The sequence below is a fragment of the Saccostrea cucullata genome, unplaced genomic scaffold, assembly GCF_032062105.1.
Source record: "Saccostrea cucullata isolate Sc308-1 unplaced genomic scaffold, CSIRO_AGI_Scuc_v1 ctg301, whole genome shotgun sequence".
Taxonomy (NCBI): domain Eukaryota; kingdom Metazoa; phylum Mollusca; class Bivalvia; order Ostreida; family Ostreidae; genus Saccostrea; species Saccostrea cuccullata.
Window position 1 is genome coordinate 201,546 of NW_026923980.1, and position 24,803 is coordinate 226,348.

General features: G+C 34.0%; 1 protein-coding gene across 1 annotated transcript in view; it reads right to left on the reverse strand.

Moving 5' to 3' along the window:
- LOC134265398 (voltage-dependent T-type calcium channel subunit alpha-1H-like) overlaps nucleotides 1-8,494 on the reverse strand; it is a 47,066-nt gene extending 38,572 nt beyond the window's left edge. Inside the window, 1 exon segment of the mRNA XM_062747609.1 lies at nucleotides 8,222-8,494. Within this exon segment, the coding sequence (XP_062603593.1) occupies nucleotides 8,222-8,448 (227 nt within the window). The 5' untranslated portion in view covers nucleotides 8,449-8,494.
- Between the last annotated feature and the right edge of the window lie 16,309 nt (nucleotides 8,495-24,803).

A 24,803-nucleotide genomic window follows, 5' to 3' on the forward strand; every position in this document is an offset into this window, starting at 1 on the left:
AAAGTGCGAATGGTGAAGAAACACTTTCCTAACAAATATTCATGCAGGAAATTAAAATCTTATCTTTCATAGATTGCAAATAGATGATTTTTGCTTTTTCGTATTTTTTTTTAAAGCCTTTCGCCAGTTTCTGGCATTTTGTTGGTATAACAGTGACAATGTTATATCACTTTTGAAATTCACTAAATGTCCTGTTATAAAATGATTACATATTGCAACCATACAAAAGATACAAAATCATGCATTGATAGTAGGTGCATGCTCTCAAAAACAGTCATGCAATACAAACATTGCAATCACAAAACTTAAAGGTCAAAACACATGCTTGTTTCCATGGTAACCAGAAGAGGAGAGACAAATGGTGTGCAACAATCAAGCAGAAAGAAAAAGTGAAAATTTCTTACTTGTGAACAAGCACATAATCTGCAACGCTATTCATCGCATGAAAAACCAAAAAGTTCAAAGTTAAAATGGATAATCAGTGAATTGGCAAAATTATTTCTTTTCTTGTTTTTGGCAAATGAACAGTTGCTTTAATTTCTGATAGACAATTAGTAATATGCTTTTGATGAAATGTGGCCTGCTCATTTATTTCTACACCTTAATTCCTACACAACAAAAGAGGTTAAGTCCTAAAATACAATACATATATAACTGCTGATAAATAGATATATACATGTATTAAATGTATAGATATATATACGAGTACATGTACTAGAGAGATATACAGAAATACTGATCGTCTTTCTACCTAGGCATATCATATAATCAAACATATATATCATATTTACACTAAATATTGAAAAATGCTAGACTACATATAAGGTTTTCTATACATAATGTAACAGAGCAGCATAGGGAATTTTTTGCTATGAATAATAAAATTGTGATACATTTTATTAAAGAAAATTCATTTCTATATGGAACGAAAATGTACACATCAAAATCGTATGTAATAGTGAACATGAGTGACTCTTTTACATGGCACTTAAACAACAGACCTACTTATAACTCAAACCTCTATCACCAGAGCTTACAAACGGTGGCAAATTCTGTACAATATCAATATGATAAATAGATAGAAGATTATGGTACAGAACTGAGTCTGTCCTGAAACTGATTCTACAGTGTAAGAAATGTGACATGATATGGAGGGTCCTTGGTAAATCCACTGTATCAACCTACTGCCTGACACCTGTCTTAGGTAACTGTGTCACCACCAGCTCCGACGTGTCTCCAGATCACAGAGAGGGGGTAGTATGAGGCTTACAGGGAACGTCCAGTTAATCAATATTAGTTATATACAAAAACAAGCAAGATTTGGTAATGCCATGTCATTGTTAATTATGTAGTGGGTAATATAGGAATTAAGCTGATGATTGCACATACATAGCAGTTGTCATGCCTCTTATGCCATTAACAAGAATATACTTATACATGTATACAAAATATTTTCATCAATTTTCTCCATATAACTGCTACTTTGGCAGGACATTTTTGGCAACCTTTAAAAATGCAATTGTTCACCTTGCTGGCATTGCTTTGAAGCTTAATTAATTACCAATGAATCTAAGTGTTCTTGGAAACATGACTATGTGAGAACTATGTGAGAAAATATCAATATTTGATCCGAGACAAGTGAAGCATCCATGCAACAAATCTGACTTTTATTTTGTGACATTCAAAAAATATTTCTAAAAGTGAATTTAGTGATTTACATTTCTAATAAATTTCTGTAATCCTGAGAAAGTAAAATAAACAGTAAATTCAGAAAGTTGTTAGCGATGAAATGCAGAGATTAATAACTTGTATTTCTTATTCATAAGCTCTACAGGAAGGTGGCTAGGGATGACATATGATGGTACCTAAATCTAAAACTAGTGCAGGGTCAAAGATCACATACGAAGCTAAGGAACATGAGAGAGGATTTTAACAAGGGATATATATATAAATGCAGGTATCTCCTACACAGGAACACATAAGGATGATGTCATAATACCATAAGAACATTTATGTTTAAAAGAGTTCTCTCCTCTTTAATATTAACATAAATTGTATCACTACCTATTAAAATCTTGCATGGTTACATGTAAATCAAAAGCCAGCAGGCTAGTAAAATGTGAAACAAGATGATGGAATGGACTAAATCATCATAAGAATAAACAATTCTTTTTTAAATCAAACACCTTTATTGAAATTTTCATTTTAGGTGACTTCAAATTTATTCATGATATGAGAAAGGTATATATAGCATGCTTTAGCCCTTGAACCCTGCTGTGCAAAAAGAAATGGAGTTGGAATTTCGTGTTCATGTACCTCAGTAAATTTACCTTCATATTCCTCATGCATGTTTCATTGAATGTAGATAAACTACCCTTCATCTAAAGCATACCCCTGTCTTATATCAGCCATAAAGGCATGCCACAACTGGCAAGTGAGTTATATCTTTTTCAAGGATTGTATTGATTACATCATAACTTAGCCAGTGTCATCTTGGTTCAAACCTGCTTCACATTTACAATGGCGTGGTAGGAATCTACAACTCTAATACACAAGTTTACAGAACAGAAGATGCATGACTTGGCAATCCAGGATATTCTTTGATGTTTAATTTAAGTAGGGAATATAACATGAGTGCAAACAAATGCATGTACAGAGCTTGTGTCTAGGTTTGGCTAGGTAGGGGGAGGAGTGTTATGAAATCATGACCACAAAATAGCTGTACTCGACAAAGGAAGGGGTCGTACATCTCACAGCTGACAACAGACAACACCAACAGACAGACAGGCACACCATTAGTCAACCTCTTACTCCACTTTACCAAAAGAAAAAGAACACACACACCTCTAGTAAATTACCCCTTCCTTTATAACCTAACCTTCAAAACTTTATCCTGTAAATCTTAATCCTAGAAAACTCAATCCTATATTTGAACTTTTAAAAAATATGCTCTCATCATTAGGAGTTAACATCTTCACTGCCTAACCTTACTTCAAATGCTATCATGATACCATCTATACCATAAAACAATCTATTCTTAGTAATACCATCTGCAGCTTCAAACCTATCCTCAAATCTGCATTATATATTCTGTGATACTGTACTGCATTTAAATGTAGCCTTGAAATGTATCCTTGGAATCAGGAACCTTCTGTTTTCCAAAACTTATCCTCAACCTTTCTTTACATTCTGCAGCCCTTAAAACCTAAGCTCAAACTTGTATTACATCTTTTGGCCTTTAAACCTATCCTCAATCTTGGAATTGTTCTGAAGCTTTAAATAATAAAATATATCCTCTGCAATGTATTACATTCTGTAGTCTAAAACCTATACTCAATCTTGTGAAGTCTTGAATGCTACAATCTGTTATCCTCAACCTCGTACAGTATACTATCATTCTGTAGCCTTAGTTATTACCTCTCTTGTGACAATAATGTGAAAGAAAGTTTGCATTCAGTAGTAATTTAAATTTTTCCTCAATGTAATGATTCATCTAATTCAACTAACAAAAGGCATACTCTAAGATACATACAAACCTCGAAATAATGCTAAATGATTAAGAGAACACCTACAGAAACACTGCCAGAGGACAACCAAGGAAGTGACATTCTGTGTAATTAAACCAGATTATTACTAGTAATAGTGCAGGCCATCTTTACCAACAATAAAGGTCAATGTAAAAATGAAGCTTTCTATAATAAAAGCCAGACCTAATCAGTCCAAGACAAACATCCATCTATTGTTAAGTGGGTCTGATTCTCTGAGTTATCATTTGTATGAGGATGTGGGGGCTGGTGATTTTATTACAAAGGTACGAGTCCCCAAGCACTTAAAATCAATTAGAATAATCCCCACATCAATAGACGACAAGCTATTATCACCATTGATGAAATCCCACCATTATCTTCAAAGAATCACTTCCATCATTCTATGCCAAGAAGTCAGGTCACTAAAAAAAACCTAACTGACAAACTGTCCTAGGTATAATACATGGCTGTAAAGGGATTAAATTAATACAAATGATCAAAGACAAAGCAGCGATCCCTGACTAAAACCAGATTTCTATTATTTTTAGCTCTTTACAAATGCTGTTGATTTGAAATAAATGTTTGAAAGAAAACCAGTTAACCCCTGTATTTAGTAAGCCAGTTTTTGCTTTCAAAATTTAAATTTTCAGAGAAAATGAAAATCAGAAGGAGTTTTCAGCTACTTTTGAAACATGTTTGAAATATGTTTAAGTCAAATTACCATCCCACAAGTACATCTCATAATAAGATCAGTCCTTATACTTGTATAAGTAGGGAAGTCCCACGTCTTAAGGACAGACGAGACGTTCTTTAATAATAGATAAATTTTTCTAAGAGTTTGTCATTGAAGTATTGCTACTTAAACATGTTTACTCACAAAAAAATTGAGGTACCTTACCAGGCATTTCTGCAAGATACCAGGAGTAGTTTTTGTAGTAGTTACCACACATCATACTGTTGGTTATGTGTAGATACCCGATGGGCGTGGTCATAATTAGCTCCCGAGCTGTCATTATGAACGTCCATCGGGTATCTACACATAATCAACAGTGTGATATGGGGTAAATGACTTGTACCATAGTTTTCAAAAATCATTCATATGTAAGTCAGCTTAGGAATCGGTCGGACTGGTTGGCGTGATTGAAACATTAAGTGTTTGATTTCAAATATGCATTTGGATTTTATATGATTTTACGCTCCTTCGTGTCCTTCTGACCACGTCCATCGAATATAGGGTAAGTGATTTGTATACAATATACTTTTCAAATTTTGCTACAAATTTTGTCCTATGCTCGGCACTCAGGGTCATTGAACAGTGAGGGATCTTCCTGTCAACACCTCCTGCGACACGGGACCTCTGTTTATACTTTATAGGTCTCCACGTATCACAGTGGGATTCAACTTCTTATTTGTTGACTCTAGGGCAGGTGCTTAAACCACTGGGCCACGCAAGCGACATAAAAATTAAACATGTAAGCCCGTTTAAAAAGTTTGATTTATGTAATTGAAAAAATAACGAGTTTGGTTTCAATGATATATGTTAATTTGATATGATTTTTTTTCCCGTAAATTTCAATCGTCAAAATTACATACTAGTAATTTAAATTTATTATGAACTTGGTTTAACTTATATTTTTGTAAACCTGATACAAACTTTGCCGTGCACAGTGGTACGTTGATTGAAATGTTTGTTATGTTTTAATTTAATGAAAATTAGATATTTGATCGGCTAGATCGAAAAGGTTATTTATGTACAGTAGTGTACACTTGTTTTTACGTCAAGTATGTACCGTGTTTCCTTTGTTGGTTATCAAAAGAACAATATTGGAATCTACTAAGCTAAAGTCACCCTGGTCATGACACTTTAATTTTTTTTTTTTTAAATCAAGCGATTTCTGAAGTTTTTTTTCTTCACTTTTAACTAAAGTTAAAGTATTAATGGCCGTTTTTAACTGTTATTTATTACAAAATGCTGTATACAATTGAAATTTTTACCCCTTTTTACTCTCCTAAGTTTGGTATGATTGTTTCATTTAAAAACCGTGCATGATCGTTTTATAAATAGTTCTTTTGTCCTGACTCGATGGGCGGAGTTATAGAAAAGTGTGGGTTATGTACAGAAAATCCACACTTTTAACAAAAGAAATAACACCTAACTATGGTACAACTAATATAATCCTTTGGGGAAGAAAAATGATTTTTCAATTTCATATGTTAAAGTGTTTGGATTTTTAAAAAAGGTTTAGAAACTGGTTTAGAAATCAGAATGTTACTAAAATTTTGAATATTTTTCATACATTACGAAGATATACAAAACAGATTTTGAGGAAAGTCTCGTCTGACCTTAAATGAAAATATGTATATAAATATGACTTTACACTATTTATGTCAATTTTTTAACATGTGCAAATAGGTTAATTCTTGTATTACAATATTACTGCATCCATAAGTGTTCTCAGTGTAAATTTGTTAACTTCTGACCTCAAAGTTTTCTTGAAAAGTTTATTGCATAAAATATAGATAACTCAAATCAATAACTATCTTTTGTAATGGGCACTTTCTATAGTTCTAAATTCAAAGAGCAGGGTTCACTTAGGGCCTTTTTGGCCCTGTAATTTTTGGAAAAATTGAAACTTCTTAGTTTTGGATGACAATATAATAATGTTTTTTAGATCTTTGGTAAATGAGTATCTGTCAAAATTTACTCAGGTTAGACAATACATTAACATAACATTAATTTGAATTGTGTCAATTTAACCATATCCTGAAAATTTCTACAAAAACAAACCTCCACACCATCTTTCATTCAATATGTTCTATTAAGTACATTCTCTGATCTGAAATGCGCAAATATATTTTTAGGATCAAAGAGTGCTCAAATTTTGATTCTTCACTGAAAGTATACAAATAAACCTGTGTCCTCAAAAATTCAAGAACATTGCAATTTCACAATGCCTGTTTTCCAATACCTGGACTTTTAAAGGAACTTTTTAAAAATAAGAAATAAAACCACCAAGTCTCTGTTTCATTTTTATGTTTGAAATGGAAAAGTAAAATGTTTAAGTCAATAAAATTGCTACATCTACAGGACCATTTTAATCATTACAATGAACCTAGCTCTTTTCCTTGACAAAGAGATAAAACCACTACTGCAAATGGTCAACGTCATTAAGATGATGAAGTAAGAATTGGAGTAATCCTATCTGAGCTTTAAGACATTGCGTTGGATTAGAACTGCAGTGATATATAACACCATGTCTACCCCTTCTTACCAATCAATACAAACTCTGTTACTGTGGCAACACTCCATTTTAATACATAATCAAACATTTAAAATCCAGAATTATATTACTTTTGCATTTCCTTAAATTTCTATTGAAGTTTTCATATGGTTAGAAAGAATGATTCAACCCTATCTTATCTAAAAATATAATTTACCAAAAAAAAAAAAAAAAATAAATAAATAAAAATCAGACTGGGTGAAATAATGTTCAAAATTTCAAAAATGTCTGTTTTTAATAAAAGTTGAGAACACAAGAGAAATCAAGAACATGTAAATGAACTAGAGAATTGCCATTGCTATCTGTGAAGAGCTGAGATTGTGGGGTGAACCTCTGAGATTCAGGACAGGGAGCAGGCAGGTTTGATGTCTTGTGAGATAAGCTTCTGACTGATTACTGTCTAGGTAAACCCTATCAACTGTTAGCCGTTCATTCCAGGACCCTCGCTGAGTTTATAAACAACCAAAAATCAAAGCAGTTAATTGCTGAATTCTCCAAAGTGGATATGACCTTGAGTGAGGTAACCAGTTATCCTCAGATGACCTCTAAATACACTGTATGTTTATGTAGTTTAGCCACTAGATTTTTGTAATAATGTCTGTTTTAACAGATCATATTAAAAAATGAAAAACAGAGGGTACAGTCTGTATTACCAAATAAGAATGGTCTTGTATTCTTTCTGGTAAATATAATCCTATACCCCTCCCCCCTCTCCTTTACTTACTGTAGTACAGTCATTGGCCTTATAGACTTGTGTCTGATGGAGATTGATCCGTATCATTTATTTCCTTGATTCTATCAAGTTTTAATGACAGCTGTGTGTGATACAGAACCTTATAGAACCCTCTGATGTTAAAGTTGATGCTTCATCAACAGCTGTGTACTCTTATTAACCCCAAAACTGGACAAACATTCACACAATCATAAGATATCAGGTCAAATTTCTCCTAGAATATCGGGTCTTTCACTGTAGCTTGCCAATCAAAACTGATTATCAACCTTAAAACAACCTAGCTGTTGTCATCATCTTATTTTGTTCACTTGAAAATGTGTGATAATATACATCAGATTTAACACAAGGTGACTAATATTTTGATTAATATAACTATATACAGTAACTGTTGTTTAGGAAAAGATACAAATGAAAATAAGATTAAAATGAAATAATTATAATAGACTCTTCATAATATAATGCAAGAGATAGAATCCAAGGAAGATAACTCAGATGAAAAGTTTTCAAGGGAAATAAATCTACTGAATTTCCTAAGCATTGTGTGATGGAATGCCTTATCTATTATTGATAGGACACAAAACCAAAAAAAAAGTAAAGAAAAAAATTAACAAAAGACTATTAACAATCAGAAGCAGAGGGCTAGAAACACTAACAGACCAACAGGCGGAGTGAACACTTACCCAGCTATCACAATAAAACAATCTAGGCGGTTCCAGGAATCATCCAGATAGGTATATTTCCCGTAGACTCCCATGGCGATTATTTTGACGATCATTTCTGCAGCAAAGAAGGCGAAGATGAAGTGGTCAAACTTTTCGAGGATCTTGCAGCGTGTGGAGGCGCACTCGAGGTCGCTGCAGGGCTGGTACATCCCCAGGGTGATGCAGTTCAGGAGGATCACCGCCATGCTGATTCTCTCAAACCAGGTACAGAACAGTTAAGGAATGCAACGTGACAATGACTTACAATAATTTACAGTGAGGTATCATTATAAACAAAGAGAAAAAGTACTCTGTTGATTTTAATACGCTGTAGTAAAATTTACCAAGTTATGATTACAATGTTTTCTTCTTGTGGACTTATTTTTCGATCATCATTTACAAAATAAACGTTACTCTGGGAAATGAACTTTTAGTTGGTCATGTGATCAAATCCTGTTAAGCCCCCCTCCCTTCTTCTGTTTTTTTTTTCCTGCTAAATCTTTTTTTAAATAAAAAATAATAATTTTATATCCTATTGCATGGTTATTTTTTCATCTTTAATACTTGCTCAACATGTTCATTTTAAAATAATCATTTATCAATTTTAAATCCAAAATCTATATTATAAATGACTCACTTCTCTTTGCCCGTTTTAAAGATTCTAGCTCATATTTTTTCATAAGATAATGTCATCTGATATTGAAGCCACATATAAGATACTGTAATGTTTTGGTAAGAAGTGTGGCCAGGTGTGTAACAGCTGAAATATTACAACTCTATTAAACATGACCCTATAAAGATTACATAATAAAAAAGGAGGATAGTTTCCAATCAGCTGATTTATGACTTGTAAAAAAGAAACATATATCTTAAGAGTTTTAACTTAACAGACATGACCAATTCTTGTAAGGAGCAATCAGTTAAACATTAAATCAAATTGGCAACAGATGGCCACAGATGCAAAGAAATATCTTCACTTAAGGCTATGTTTATTTGCATTATAATTTAATTTTGCTTGTATTCTTGCCTCTCATTGGTTGATTTCCAAAAAGGAACACATAAAATTTTGTATAATCTGGTTTGGTATGGGGACACACCCCCTTGACAACCAGCATAATCATCTGTATCCATCAGTCCCCTCATTTCCAGTCCTTGGGATTTATGGAAAATTCCAGATTTAATGAAAACCTTTATATAACAGTTGCTCGATCTTACCTCATGTATACAAGCATCATGGCTGCTAGATCTATGTATCAGTATATATTACCACAACCCTCGCTTCCCATCACTTCCGTTACTACGGTTGTATTTTGCTGGTAAATTTAACTTTTTTACATCCCCATTTTTGTTTAATTATTTTAAAATTTTGTATAATATCTGAGTCTGCATTCTTTGCCAAATTTTATCGAGTATAAAATGGTTTGCATGCTAAGGCCATTTTATAATTTTTTCGCGGATTATAAAGCGTCCACCCAAATCATTTTAAAAACCTACCTACCTAATTTGGCCAATAAAAAACACACAAATAACAAAAAACACAATTGAATTAAAAAAAAAGTAGAAAAGTTATATTTGCAAGGCTTTTCTGGAGAGAATTAAGAAACCATCAGTATATTAGCAAACAAGAAATATATATTAACCACAAATATAACTTATTAATAACAGACATGCTTTGTGGCGAAGATTTTGCCTTAACTGTAACATAATATTTTCCCTATTTTTCTTTCAGATCTGCAGTTTTATATTTTGTATAATATCTGAGTCTGCATCAAATAAATTTTCATAGAGGTAAAAATAGGTTTGCATGCTAACTATTTTTAATATATCAATGCAGTTACTGTGCACCATCATTTAATTAAAAATTATAAATTTACAATATTAATACAATACTTTATATGTTTTATTCTAGCTGTGACCATAATTGTTTGGTATATACTATTTCCCATTGATTTGGAATTGGAAAACACATGTTTTTCTGTCACATCTGGTTTAGGTTTAAACTGACCAATACACGTATACACCTGAAGATGATACACAAATATTGCTTCATCATCAGGTATTATTGATAAACAAGAGCTATACAATGCGGTGGACCTGCTGTCTCCTCTGCTATTGTTTTATCATCAATCCCAGACTGACAAGACTGCAGACCTTTTAATTAGCTACCTCACATCAGGTCGGTATAATTACAGGAAAACAACACCAGCTCCCTAGGGTTACACCTGAGCTTTGTTTTAGAACCTGCTCGAGTTTATGAAAATTTCATGTGAATTATTAATCCCTCTATATAGAATTAACCTAGAAAACCATATTGCAGAGAACTCTTTTATTGCATTTAAATGCACAGATAATGTGTACAACTCTGGAGTTCTTCAGAGCTTCCACTAACAATTGCAAGCACTTGACCAAATTTTCAAAAACTATGTTTCCATTAATTCTACAGATTCTGAACATCTTTATCTATTAAAAATGGCTTTCTTAAATCTTCACACATAAACCAGCAATTTTTCATCACTGTGGCAAAAACAAATCTTAAAATAAGTTAATTATCTACAAAATCGGCCCTCTGCATGTCAGATTTGAAATCATGAGTTTTTCAATGATCATTTTTATAGCTCCGCCTTCAAAATGCATTCACAAATGTTCAACTTTTTAGCTCTTTAAAATTCTTTTGATAAAGAGAATTATCTATCTAGTTTCCGGCCGAGTGTGATGATTTTGGTGTGGTGAAATGGGGCAAAAAATGGTGAGCTCCAAGGGAGACAAATCAGTCTGGCATGGAAACAGTCAAGAACAGTAAATCTTGGCAATACTAGATCTAATGATAAACCGCTGATCTGAACGTGTAGGAGTAATTTGTTATGCCATGTCAGATCGACTCAAAACACAACATTATCAAAGTTACATGAGTTAAATAATTAGTTCAAATCAGCATTTCCCTGCATATCAATATGCTGTGTAATTTATTGTACAGTTCTGCAGACTGACTCAATATGTCTGAGTCAGTCTATCATTGTTTCAATCAATTAAAACAATCTGTTTTAAATGTTAATGAAAAGTTAAAAAACAGTAAGAATCCTCAAAGTCATAAATCAATAATCTAGCAAAACACCAACATCCTTTTTACTGAGCAAGAAAATGTATGGTACATCATTCTGAAATCTTCCATGAACCATTTAGCATTCATCGTCCAAACAGAGAGAGAAAGAGAGAGAATACCATAGGACAGATATAGCTAGACTGCTACTTCTGTAGACTCTCAGGGAAGTTTGTAAATGTTTGGCGGCACTGGAATTCTTTCAGCTGTGACTGAACTCTTGGACCACTTTGATCTTCTCTACAACATGTAACTTATCTGTACTTATCAACGCAGTATCTCACTTCTCCTGCATTAACAAGTTCAATGTACCCATTAGAATTAGTTCAATCAAATAAAATTTAAAGAAGGGCAATTAATTGATCCATAAAAACCCATTAAATTAAAGATGTGTTTCTGCACTTTTGCAGGGCAACAAACAACATTGCTCAATTCGTTAACCAAATTATGTAACACAGTGATGTGTTCCGAAAAAAAAAATCATTCAACTATCAACTTAATAAATCTGATTTTGTATTAGAAGTGAACTCAAACTTGCAAGTACAGATTCACACTTGGTTGACAACTGTTCCTTTTGTGGAAGAATCATCTTGATTATAGAACTAACTAAAATGAACTGTACGTGAAATCCCTCATTTTCCTGGAAGTTAAATTTTCATTGCTTTTGAGGTATTACTAGACCATTGAATTCATGTCCTTCACAAAATGCAAAATTTTATATACAGAACTACTAAACAGTTCTTCATCCATGAAATCAAATCCTTACAAGAGAATATTTTTTATAAAACCACGAAAATTTGACCCCATGAAAATATGTGATTTTACAGTAGTTCACCACAAATATCCCTTCTCAAAGAAGGTTTTTGCCAAACTTGTTCCATTCACTCCTGTCACTTACAAACAAGTACAAACTAATCATATTAAAGACACAAACAAGAAGTGACAACAGAAGTCTTCATGGGTCTTTATCAAGCTTCATTACAATGATATCAACTTCAAGCTGTCAAGAGTTCAAATGTCTAAACCTTTAAATTATTCATTCTCGAAATACATAAGATGTTGATAAAAGTGCAATTCTAAATTTAAAGGTACTTGGACACAGATTTGAAGGTAATTTTTTCTGTATAATATTACGACTTATATATTTTAATAGCATTTCACACAAAAATAAATGAAAAATCTTATTTCGTTTAAAAGTTATTAAAACTTCGAAATTTTTGGCGGGTTTGATTGACACATTCTTGCCCTTTCACAAAATTTAAGTTTACTCTTAATACTTAGGAAAAATAGCAATCTTGTTGCGTATAAATGAAAAATATTAATACTATAATCCAGAAAAATCAGAGTAGACATGTTCGAAAGCAAAACAAACACACAATATCATCTCAGTCCGTGCAATTGTGGTGAGCAGACTTTGACAATTAAACGCACCCAGTGAATCGTAAACAATCAACAATAACAGAGCTCTTGCCCTGTTTACAAAAACTGGGTACATAACACAAGTGTGATCGATTTGCACACAAGACTTAATTCGGATTGACGGTACCTGTGAAGGAATTTTGCTTTGTAACATTTCTACTCTGAATAGAATAGTTTTTCTGGATTAAAGTTTTAATATTTCTCATTAATACACAAAAAGATTGCCACTTTTCCGGAGGGTTAAGAATAAAGTTAAAATTTGTGAAAGTGCAAGGATGTGTCAATCAAATGTTTTAATAACTTTTAAATGAAAAAAGATTTTTAATTAATTTTTGTGTGAAATGCTTTTAAAATATATAATTCGTGATATTATACAGAAAATATTAACTTCGAATCTGTGTCCAAGTACCTTTAAAGAATTATAAGAATGAGCTCAAGTCTTAGTGTTAAGATTCAGACTCCTTTCAGAAGTACATATATCAGCCTAAAAGTAAACTCTTATCTTCTGTCCATCTGATGTTAAATACAAAGTTGTTGAAATGAATTTAAAAAATATTCTGTATTTAGATCTGGGACTAACTGAAAGATAAAATATTTTATATTCATATAAAACCACTTTCTAAATTTCTATTATATTTTACAATCCTTCCTACTCTAATGTCTGGATTTCAGGGGTTCTTTTTTGGCAACTATCAAATTAACACTTGAAACATTTCCTGGCTGATTTCAATCTTCTGGCAGAGGGCCTTGCTGGCTGTGTAGAATCGAGGCGGGGTATAGTAGGGAACGTAACACCGCAGAAGTGTGCCGTGTCAGGAGCGCGCTCAGAGCAGCAGATTGCCAGCTCCTGAAGCCGCGGATTTAAGGATGCACTCTTAATAGCAGTAATCCCTGCAGTGGATAACGTGGTGTCAGAATCCGAGCCAAATCCAGAACTTATCCAGAGAATATCGTCCTCAGAGAATCTGAGATTAAAGATCTACTCACAGCCCACATTGTGTGTCTTTTACGTTGCGGTCAGTCATCTTTTAACTCTTCAGAATGCGTCATTATTAATATACATAAATAAATTCTAAACTCGGACAAGATTATAAATGATCTGACTATATTTATTATTGTGTTTAAGTACTTCTAAGTAGTAAGAACCCCCTAAGAATGTATAGAAACACAATCTCCCTGACCTTTCCCTGAGGTGAGTTCTCAGTTAGACGTTGTAAACTTCTATATTTACTGCCATTTACCATTATTTCTGTCTTTTTTAATGATTAATATTTCCAATGGATACCTGATAGTGGTTTGTATTCCTTTTTAAGCAAAGCCAGTTTCAAGGCGATTGGCTTAGGGACTTTTTCAGTGATGCATTCAATACGTCTACCTATGAAGAGCAGCCATATTCTTGAAAACAAAGTAAAGTGTACTTTGAATTTTATTATTTTTTATAATAAACCTTTTTTTACTGACCTGTGACTAGCCTAGAGTATTAGAAAAAAGAATTATTTTCTGTTGAAAATCATCTGAAAATACTTTCAACATGTTTTAGAGACTAATTAGTTTTATTATTTACTGCTTTTTACTTTTATTTTTGTTTATTTATAAATCAATATAAATATCATCCAATGCCTTTATTATATATCATATGTCCCTTACAAGCTTCAAGTGTATAGTGGGATTTATTTAAATAACGCCCTGTACCAGATATACTGGGATTTATTCCCATAATACCCTGTACCAGATATATTGGGATTTATTCACATAATGTCATGTACCAGATAAACTGGGATTTATTTAAATAATGCCCTTACCAGAGATACTGGGATTTATTCACATAATGCTCTGTACCAGATAAACTGGGATTTATTTAAATAATGCCCTGTACCAGATATACTGCGATTTATTCACATAATGTTTTGTACCGGATATATTGGGATTTATTCACATAATGCCCTGTACCAGATACACTGGGATTTATTCACATAATGTCATGTACCAGATAAAATGGGATTTATTTAAATCATGCTTAGTACCAGATATACTGGGCTTTATTGACATAATGTTTGGTTGTTAATTGTCAGCATCAGGTATATGAATCCTGTGCTTAATCTCCAAACCAACATTCATCACAACAGCATATTTGTTTTCTTAGTAACAGATTTGGAACATCTGACAAATAAAAAGTCCATAAAACATAAAGATGTTCCAAATGTAGAAGACATTCATCAAGGCCCCCAGCCACCTGCTCTGTGCCAATATGTCTGTCTGTCCTAAATATGTCAATATGTCATCTCCTCTGCAGACTGATGCCAAGATGGATCACATCAAACCACTACCACAATCTGTGCCAATAAAACACAAGATCGGGAACTCAGTTTGGATTTTGTAGGTTACTGGGGACCTTGGCAATTCGTTTCCATGAGTGTTACTTGTTTGTTCAGAAGTCCTGAATCTCCTGCTGCAGTCAGTTCCCACAGGAAAAAACACAAAGAAACAAAGTCACGGCTTTTTGATGTTGTAATAAATGAAAGTATGTCATCAATAACCTTAAAAACTTCTCAATGAAATAATTTCATACATGCATATAGAATAAAATGAATAATTAAATCAGAATACTATTCTAGTCTAGAAAGACTTTTATGAATAAGACTTCCATTACAAGCATTTAAACTTTTTAAATAGGTATCTATTTTCCGTACATCATGCAGAATTAATACAATAAAAATATGCCAAAATCAACAATTTGATTCATTCACTCTTTCAACACAAGGCCATTGACTTCTGATCATATAATGTATGTTTTATAAATCAGTTTTCCCCTCTAGATATCTTTGATATCAATGATGAAGTTAAATCAATATAAATTGACTGGTGTAGCGAGTTTCCCTCCTCTCTGTCTGGTAGATCACACCGACACTGCCCCGGTGGATGTTGACTTCCCCTCCTCATTTCGTGAACCATTTGACTGTTAAATGAAGAGAACAGAAAAACAGGAGGCCAAATATTCCAGGAATTCCCTCGACCTTCACACAGTGATTCCGAAAATGCAAGCAAAGTTTCACAAGATCCATCATCCAGTAATGAGCAGACAATTCTTTTTATCATTAGGCTGCTAGTTAAAGGGTTGATGAGCTACAATCGTGTTAGCTATGCTGGAGCCCTACAACGACCATAATACTAACAATAAAACAAAAAATAAACCGACAATGGTCTTCAAGTGCTTTCTTCATTTAGTGCATGTTGGATTTTTTCTAGAAATTCCCTTGGTTTAAGTATTTCTCTGCTGGCTGGCCATACATTATCCCTATTATCTTCTCCACCCAGTGATTACGAACAATTAACACAACAAAAGCAGCCTTTCTACACCAGGAAAACTTCAAATGGTGTTAAAATCTTAAAAAACTTAAAACTCTTGTTAAACCTGTCTGAGGACTACAAGATTGTTAATCTCGCGAGCTGGAAACAATTCCAGAAACCACACAACTCTGAGTAGCTCGAAAAATGTGCTTATAATTAGAGATTTGCATGAGAAATATTGATATGGAATTACAAAACAGTTTTTTTGGTAGTTTTGTAACTAAAAAGAGAGACGCCGGTCTGTATGCTTCAAAAGTAGTTCATGTATATCATAAATTTTACATGAGCCATATCGATTGTGCAAGCTGACACTAAAAGAATGACAAACATGGGAATCTGTACTTTATGGGGTATACCTCTCTGGTCCGTTATATCGCTTTGTAGATGGAAGCTCATCTCCATCCTCAGTCAACGTTAAACAGATTTCCGTTATTTTTTGGCTTCATTAGCCTCCATGTTTTAATGCCAAGTCACTGTCCTAACGAGAAAACCCTAATTATAAAAGCTAAAATCCACTTAAAACTCGCAATCAGGATATCTAATGTAAGGGCTAATTACACTCCAAGGCTACAGGTAAAACTAACGATGACGACACCACGACAGAGCAGGTTAAAGTCAGGGAATGTCAATGATAATGCAGGTACATAACCCATCATCACTGGTTTTATTATAAGACAAATGATTTTCTCTTCTCTTTCTTGCCTTTTCTACTCACCATATAACCTTACCCCATAAGACTGCACAGTAAGAAGCTGTGTTATGATACTACATACATTTATTGACAGATAATTCTCTAGCTGCTCAGAGTCCCCAAGTCCCTCCTACAGTCACCAAATGTTGTGGTTATATAAATTGGTGTAATAAATTGACTTTGATCTTATCAATAAAATGTTCAATCTGCTCCATCAATATCAAAATGGAATCCAATTTCCTTCATAAAGAAACTGAAATTGTGCGAGGGTAAGGAGGCATACCGTACAAGAAGTGCCCATTAGGTTAATTAGCAAACTCAATTAATTCTTTGAGAAAAAATGAAGTCAGATTGATTAATTTTGTCGCTTCTCCACCTACTCGTTGCCTCTGTTATTTCAGCCAATCAGGAGGCTGCGAAGGTCCCCTTTTTTGGCTTCTGGACCTATATTTGACTATTCCAGGGAAATATCCTCCTGTCTCATAACTCTATGATTTATTAGCTAAAATTATTTCTGTCTGAAAAGGAACAGAATTAAGCCTAATAATCTCTCACAAATTCCAATTATTCAAAGAACAGTTGTGGATTAATGTGCCATTTCCTTTACCAAAGCAGCCTGTAATAATTTAGGTGCTAAAATAAGGAACGCAGCGACAGTGTTCCATTCTATCACAGAGCCGTGTGGGATGTCATACATATGTATTTACTTTGTTACAACGTGTTTTACTCAAGCAAATAAAATAAAGCTTCTAATATGGGAGGAAAATTAATTGCTGTCTTAATTAGAGAAAAATCCATTATTGATCATTATGTATATACAATAATTGAAATGAACTCATACTAGCTAAAAACAATGCTTGATTTGCATAAAATTCACCGATGGTACACATTTGTATTCAACACACGTAAAAAAAAAAAGGCATGTACCTTTCCATGCTTTTATTTCATAGTAAATTAAAGATTGCGCCTTGAGTCCATCTGATTTTAGTGTAGATCTTGGCACCTGTGCTATACTGTTTCATGACCTTGTAGTAACCTATCCTAGGTGTTTATAAATACAAATGACTCTGGAGTAACAAGGAGGCCATTAATTTCTCAGGCTACTGTTAACAATTCAATGGTTTACGATACAGGAAGTAAACGGATGAAACCGGGGACTGTGCACTGTCTGTCCTAAACTTTTTATTCTCCCTGAAGTTCACCTTTTTGTACTGAGTTTAAACTCTCAAGAGCAGGTCTTTGACATAACCTCCAACTGGCCACTCAAGAATTCCTTTCAATGCACCACCAGAATCTCTGCCCTTTATGTTCTATCAAAAATTAAAAATCAAACACAGTCATTTTCTAATTATGGTTATTAATTTGTGAGAACCCTTTTCATCCAAAATTTATTAAAATGATATGAACCTAGAATTATATATTCCCAAGATGTTTTCAATAAATGAGTAAATTATTAGAGGAGGTTGCATGATGTTCTAAAGCAATATAATGACTAAATTACTCCTACACCAAAATTAGTCATCAGATTCAAAACAAAGGATGTAACAATGTAAATGATAATTGTTCCAAAAAGCGAGTACATATTACAGTAAGGTGTGACTGTGATGTACTGAGAGCCTGAGTCAGTAGGGTATCATAGCAGGGCATCATTAGTACAATCTGTAGCTGTACTGGGGTATCACAGCAGTGTATCATTAGTACTGTATCTGTACTGTATACACACGGCTGGAGAGGGCACCTGCTGTGTAATGTTTATACAAGGACTTATGATTGGGATAATTACCCAGCAGTGCCTAATAACTACCACAACTCACTCTCACACACAAGGCAGGGACCCTGCTCTTTGGTGATATATTATGTTCTCTCAGATTCAGTTGTCAGGAGCTCTCTGAATGGGATGGGTCTCTTAATTGTCAAGTTCTGTAGGAGATTCGCAGGAATTAACTCACTGCCTCCCTCATTTATTCCAGTTTTAATCTGGATGCCATATTTTTCCTCTTAAATGCCAATAGGAATGTGGCAGCTCGATTGAACCTGGTCTTCACCTGTAGACAAGATATCCTTAACACTAGGTCTCAGCATAAATACAAAAAACCTTGTGTTTACACAACGCTTCTCAGTTAGCAGATAATGTAAATATTTCACTGGCTAAAAACTACCTCCATGGGTTCTGATGATAGTAGCTCAAGTGTTCAATGGCTTCATTAGTTGTTATATAGCGGGATTATTACAATTATGAAGACATCAGAAGCATGTAGGAGATAACTGGTCCTGACAGAGGCAGCGAGGGCAGATGGCTGAATACCAGGAGCTCGCCTCTCTGAGAAACTGGGTCTTATTGAGAAGACTTGTAATAAAAGTGAGATGGCAGCATGAAGAATTCCATTGATATGACATGTTACAGGCATGTTGTCGTGTTGTTGGGAATCTGAAGTGGCAGATAGCGAGAAGATGAACCAGCAGAATGTGTGGCTCTCTACGATGCGGAGTGGAGGGGACCTTTCCCTAGGTTTGAATCATAGCATGTTACAACAATGACCAGTCACAACACAGGGTAACGGCTCAGTTAATGACTAAGTCAGGTCACTCAGACAGACTAGATTATTTAAACAATTGGTCCAAGAAATTTTATTTAATATCAAGTAAAGTCCAATTTATATAGGAAATTATGTCATTGTTATGGGAGCATGGGCATGTAAAGAGCAGTTCACCTTTCAAAGATCTACAAATCTAGGCAGCATTTGGAATCCATCCCGATGAAAATTATGTCACTTTGGTTTCACACAAGGACGAACTAACACACACACACATAAGCACCGATACTACATGTATATCCAGTTGGGAGGGGATAATAATGAAAATGTTTATATATCTGACACTGAAGATAATGAGCATCTTACATGGCTAATGTCAAGATGTCTGACGCTACAATTTCATGCTCCTTATGATAGGCTAAATATAAAAAACATTAATTCATATGCAGGAAATCATCTGAGATTTACTGTCATTAAGCAGAGACACAAGTTTTTATGCCCTTTGTCGTCTGAGGACCTGTTTATAATGCTTTATGACGGGTTTATCAGTCATTACCAACTGCAAAATTTGAAAAAATAAAAATCTCCCCAAGCCTGGAGTATATGCAAATCAAACTTAGATGAAGGTCTGACATTTCAAAAGCTGTAAATGTCATAAAAAGATAACGCATCCAGAAAAACAAAATCTGGGCTATCTTAATCTAAGAACTTTTTTTGTACTCTGTTGTTTTTGATGATCATGCTTTAACCTGCACAGTCATAACTTACAAAAAGATTTTCCATGTACTATAAATATCAGATCTGCATTAAGTTGTTTTAGAAATTGAATATGTATCGATAAATAGGAACCTTTAAATAACCATTTAGTGTCTGAGAGAAAACCTGAGGCACTCAAATAAGCAGTAAATAAGCATTGCCTTTATCTATAAAATTCCCGACTAGAAAAATTATGACTAACAATGCGGAAAAAGAAAAATAATTTTGAATAAAATCTGAAATATGTTATACATCCAAGCCACAAAATTTTGCATGAGCTCATCCTCAGTGAAATTATCCTCTGAAGTTTTACTTTTTTATCATTTGCCAGAAAAGACTGGTGAACTGCATCATGCGGAGATTGTGGGTTTTTAACCAATATTATATGCATATATTGCGATAACTGCAGCGTCTTAAAAAAGATGATAATAAAACAGGCATGAACAAGGCTTACTCGACTTTCATAAAACTGGTCAATTTACCTGCCATCATTAAAACCGATCTCACAGATGGTATATCAATCTTCAGATATTCTCACCCCCAGTTCTGATCAAGAACATTCCAGACCTTTATAACATGTGATGATTTTTTGAAATATATCTGCCGAGATTTAATGAATCAATAAATCAAAGAATAGCTCACATTAAAGAGTTGAGTTTGGCGAGATCTGAGTTCTGAGATTTCAGCCTTCTTGTCCTGGTTTGTATCATGATAATGTGGTGGAGGTGCAATGCCAAAACAACTGATAAACAACAGGTACTGCATACACCTGTAGGGAGGCGATAAACGACCGGGAGCCAGGGCAAACCTCAAATAGCTGGCAATACTTAACTGTAAAATCAAATCATACGATAAAATATTAAACTACTGCATGGCCGTCTTTAACACCATATTTCTCTGGTTACTTCTGCGAGATAAGACAATCAACCCCTAATGTATTGTCTGAAATTCAAGCAGAGATGGAGATATACAGCAAAAAACATCCTCAAAGCATCCAAATACTAAATATACAGCCAGCAGCTCAAAGAAATGTCCCCCCTCTTTCATCTGCTAAAAGAAACCATTAGAAATCCTTCTTTTTTCCCAAGGAGGTTGCATTTATAGGTTTTATAATAAATATGTACAAGGCAACCATCTGCGCTTGGAAACAAGATGTAATGCATTGTCAGCAAAATATATTGACATAAAAAAGAAAGTTACATTGACCCAAAACATATTCAAAGCATCAGAACCATCAAATGCTGAGGATGAAAATGGGAGACACTAAATCATGGTCTGTGTGCCGAGATTCCCGTTAATTTTTCCCTGGGCAGACAGTGCGAGTGTATACGTAATGATATTACCCACTTGTAAGCATGCTAATTGGTCAGCTAGGAGAGGGTGATGCAATAAATCGCGGGACCATCACCAATCGCTGGAATCTAATTTTCTCTCGTTTCTGCCTCAATTTTGTCGATGCTTGGCTCTCAGGACAATAGCAGACCAGTGTTTCATTTCCTGTGAACAAATTTGGCTGGGAACTGATTTGATTTTTCCATACACGAGATTTTAACCTTATGGGAAGTTAAAGTACACACTGTAATCAGGCTGTTAGAAACCAATAGAATCTTTAGATACCATTAAATTATACTCCCCATGGTAACTATGAGATCCCCTAACATCTACACATGCCTGGAGGAGAAAATGTGAACACATTTCATTAAAAGTCCCTTGTTTACAAAGTTTACTTTGAGAAGATAAAAATAAAACAGACTCAAAGAAGCCAGGCTTTATATAATGTTTATAAAAATGAGAGAGTGTTTGAATTGTTTTCTCTCAAAATTACATTGATTCTTCAGATTCCAATAATGGCAAAGCTTCCCCAGTGCTATCGGTTATATTAGATTATAAAATTACAAGAATTCTGCGGAGATTAGACTACTTGGGATAGCTCCTTAGGCGAGATGAGCAGGCTCCCAGCTTTCCCTGTGTACTTTTCTTTTTCGAGAGCTCATAAATGTCATAAACTTCAAGTGCAGGTTTCATTTTTATTTAAAATTTTGGAACACTTCACAGGAAAATCATAATGGAAGAATTTGAAAAACTGAAAATTTTGTGCTGCAGGTAGATTTGACTCTTTACTTTGTGGGTGGGCAAAGAATGGAAGACAGTAAAATAAGCAAACAACTAAACAATCTCCCAGAGGTATTCTTCTCTGAAACATTATTAAATAAGTAGCAATACATGTAATTTAAAAGAATCTTTTTCCAAAATTAAAGTCTTTCTTGCATCGATCTTCCTTTTCAAATCTGTATTGATTATCTGTATAGATATCCTCGGAGACGTAATCTTAGAATTAAGTGTAAAATCAGAGATTTTATCTGACATTGAATAATTCTGAATGGGTTTCCTGCACATATGGCCCAGAGACGCAGAAGTTTCCGAGAAAAAAACTATGACAGACAGACCTATCATTGTCTGTGGTAACGTTACAGCTAAACGAAACCTAAGAATTACAGCATCAATGGAGGTGCCATCCTTATATTTATTTTTCTTTGATTAAATCATTCAAACAAAACAATTCAAACCCTTGTTGTGATACATAAAAAATGTCAAGTTATTTACAACATGATAAATACCTCTCCTACGATATTTCTCTTAATGCACAAGATAAAAGTACGCAGATTATCAAGTCTGTTCATGAAGAACATGGGAAAATGAATTTACTTTGTTCCAACTGATGGTTAAACTTAAATAACAATTCCATTTCAACCACTACAATGCACATTCAGTGATCCATTAAGTTTATTATTATAATAACTTTCTTGATCTTTCTTTCAATTAGGATTATGTTAACTTCATTAGACATGCATGACAAAAAATCTGCTCCTTATTACTTGCAAAAAATCTTGTTTAAAACTTCAAAGAATGCATTATAATCATCTTGATGCAAAAAGGTGAAATTTTGTTTAAAACCAAAGAAATATGGGTCCAACCTTTTGTTTGGAGCCTGAGTAACCTCCTGATAGTTTTACATTTGTATTTAGGCCTTATAAAAAACAGACTTTGTCACAGATTCTGAGCCAGTTGTTTAGTACTGAGCATTTTATTCCCGAGTCTGAGATACAAAATGTCCATATAACAAAGTCTGATCCAGAAACTGCCAAATAAATTTGAAAATCTACTTGATGTTTTGGTTGTTCATATAGATAGCAGCTGATCGAGTCTGGCTTTCTGGATTTCTAAGACAATTAATCAAACTGATCAGAATTCCGATGGAGTCTGAAATCAAAGCTCATCAGCTACAACGCTGTCAGGGCAAGCGAGAAATTTCTCTCCTCAGTGGAAGGTGGAATCCATTTTTTACATATAAATTGGCTTACCATAATTGACTTCTTAACTTAAGATTAATAGATGTTTACCATACGATTCATGACAGTCATTCACAGAGATTAAGCAGAAATTTTTGCTGATCATAAAATTTTTATTTTACATTATAAAAATTTATCCCAAGTATTATCATGAACACTTTAATTTACAAAAAATTAAGTCTTCTTTTTGAAAAAAGAGAGGTAGGGGGAAAATATAATAATGTGTTTTGTGGATCTTTGAAAGGGGCTGCATTTTAACTATTAAGTGGTCTATTCCATAGGGAGGGTGGCTGTTACAATTCTAAGAGCACTAAAGGTTGGCTGTTACACCAAGCAAGACAACAGGAAGCTGTATCAGCACAGATGCCAATAACATCCCTATCAGTTTCAATCAAATTACATTTATGAATGAATTGTTGACATGTGCAGGACAATCAATGAGTTTCATCATGCACGGCTGGTTCACAGGGCATGGTGGGTCAGAACAGCAATAATGGGTGATTGCAGGGCATTATGTATATCTCCTCGGTAGCCAGATATCACCATCAGAACAAAAGGTCGCCTGGATCAGGGGGGGCTTATTGTGACTGACAACCATCCATCTTCTGAGGCAACTATGGAATTACACTTCTCCTGAAATCTCCAGAAATCCAGGACTGCAGTCAAGAGCACAGGGATCCCTTAAAATCAATACCTCATTAAAGAATTTTATTACTGTGTTTACATGATGTACAGAGCAGTCCCAGAGTTTTTGTGACAGTCACCGAGCTTCATGAATTGGTAGAACAGACGCCAATTCCCACTCAAAATTCTTAGCTTTCATAGTTTCATTTTTACTGGTTACATAAATGGTACAACTTGTAATTTTTTTAAAATCCAGGGTTCCATAATTTCTCTGATACATTGTTCCTTTCCCTTCTTCAAGAGGGATGTTAAGTTTTTGGCAGAGCTCCTTATAAATAGAAGCTATGTGGAATTCCTAGCTTTTGCATCTGCTCGTTAGCAGTAAATGTTTTAATTAAACTTATCAACAACTGCTTGTTTGAAGCTTACATAACAATATGTCAATAAAGAACATGTTGAAAACCCAAGAGCAAAAACCGTGATGGTTTAATAGACAAGGTCTACAGGTTTTTGGTGGAACGTTATTAAGGTTTTCTCCTGCACAGAGTGACGTTATAAAACATTGCTGGAGGGCACCTTCAAGAAACTATTGGCAAATATTAAAACTTCCAACACCTATACTAATAAACTGAAACATAAACCCATAAAAAAGAAATTATGACACTGCCAATTACCAGCTACTGTTATAGGTAGAAGAAATTTCCTTCTGAGTTCTTGACAACAAAATTACTGTATAGACCTC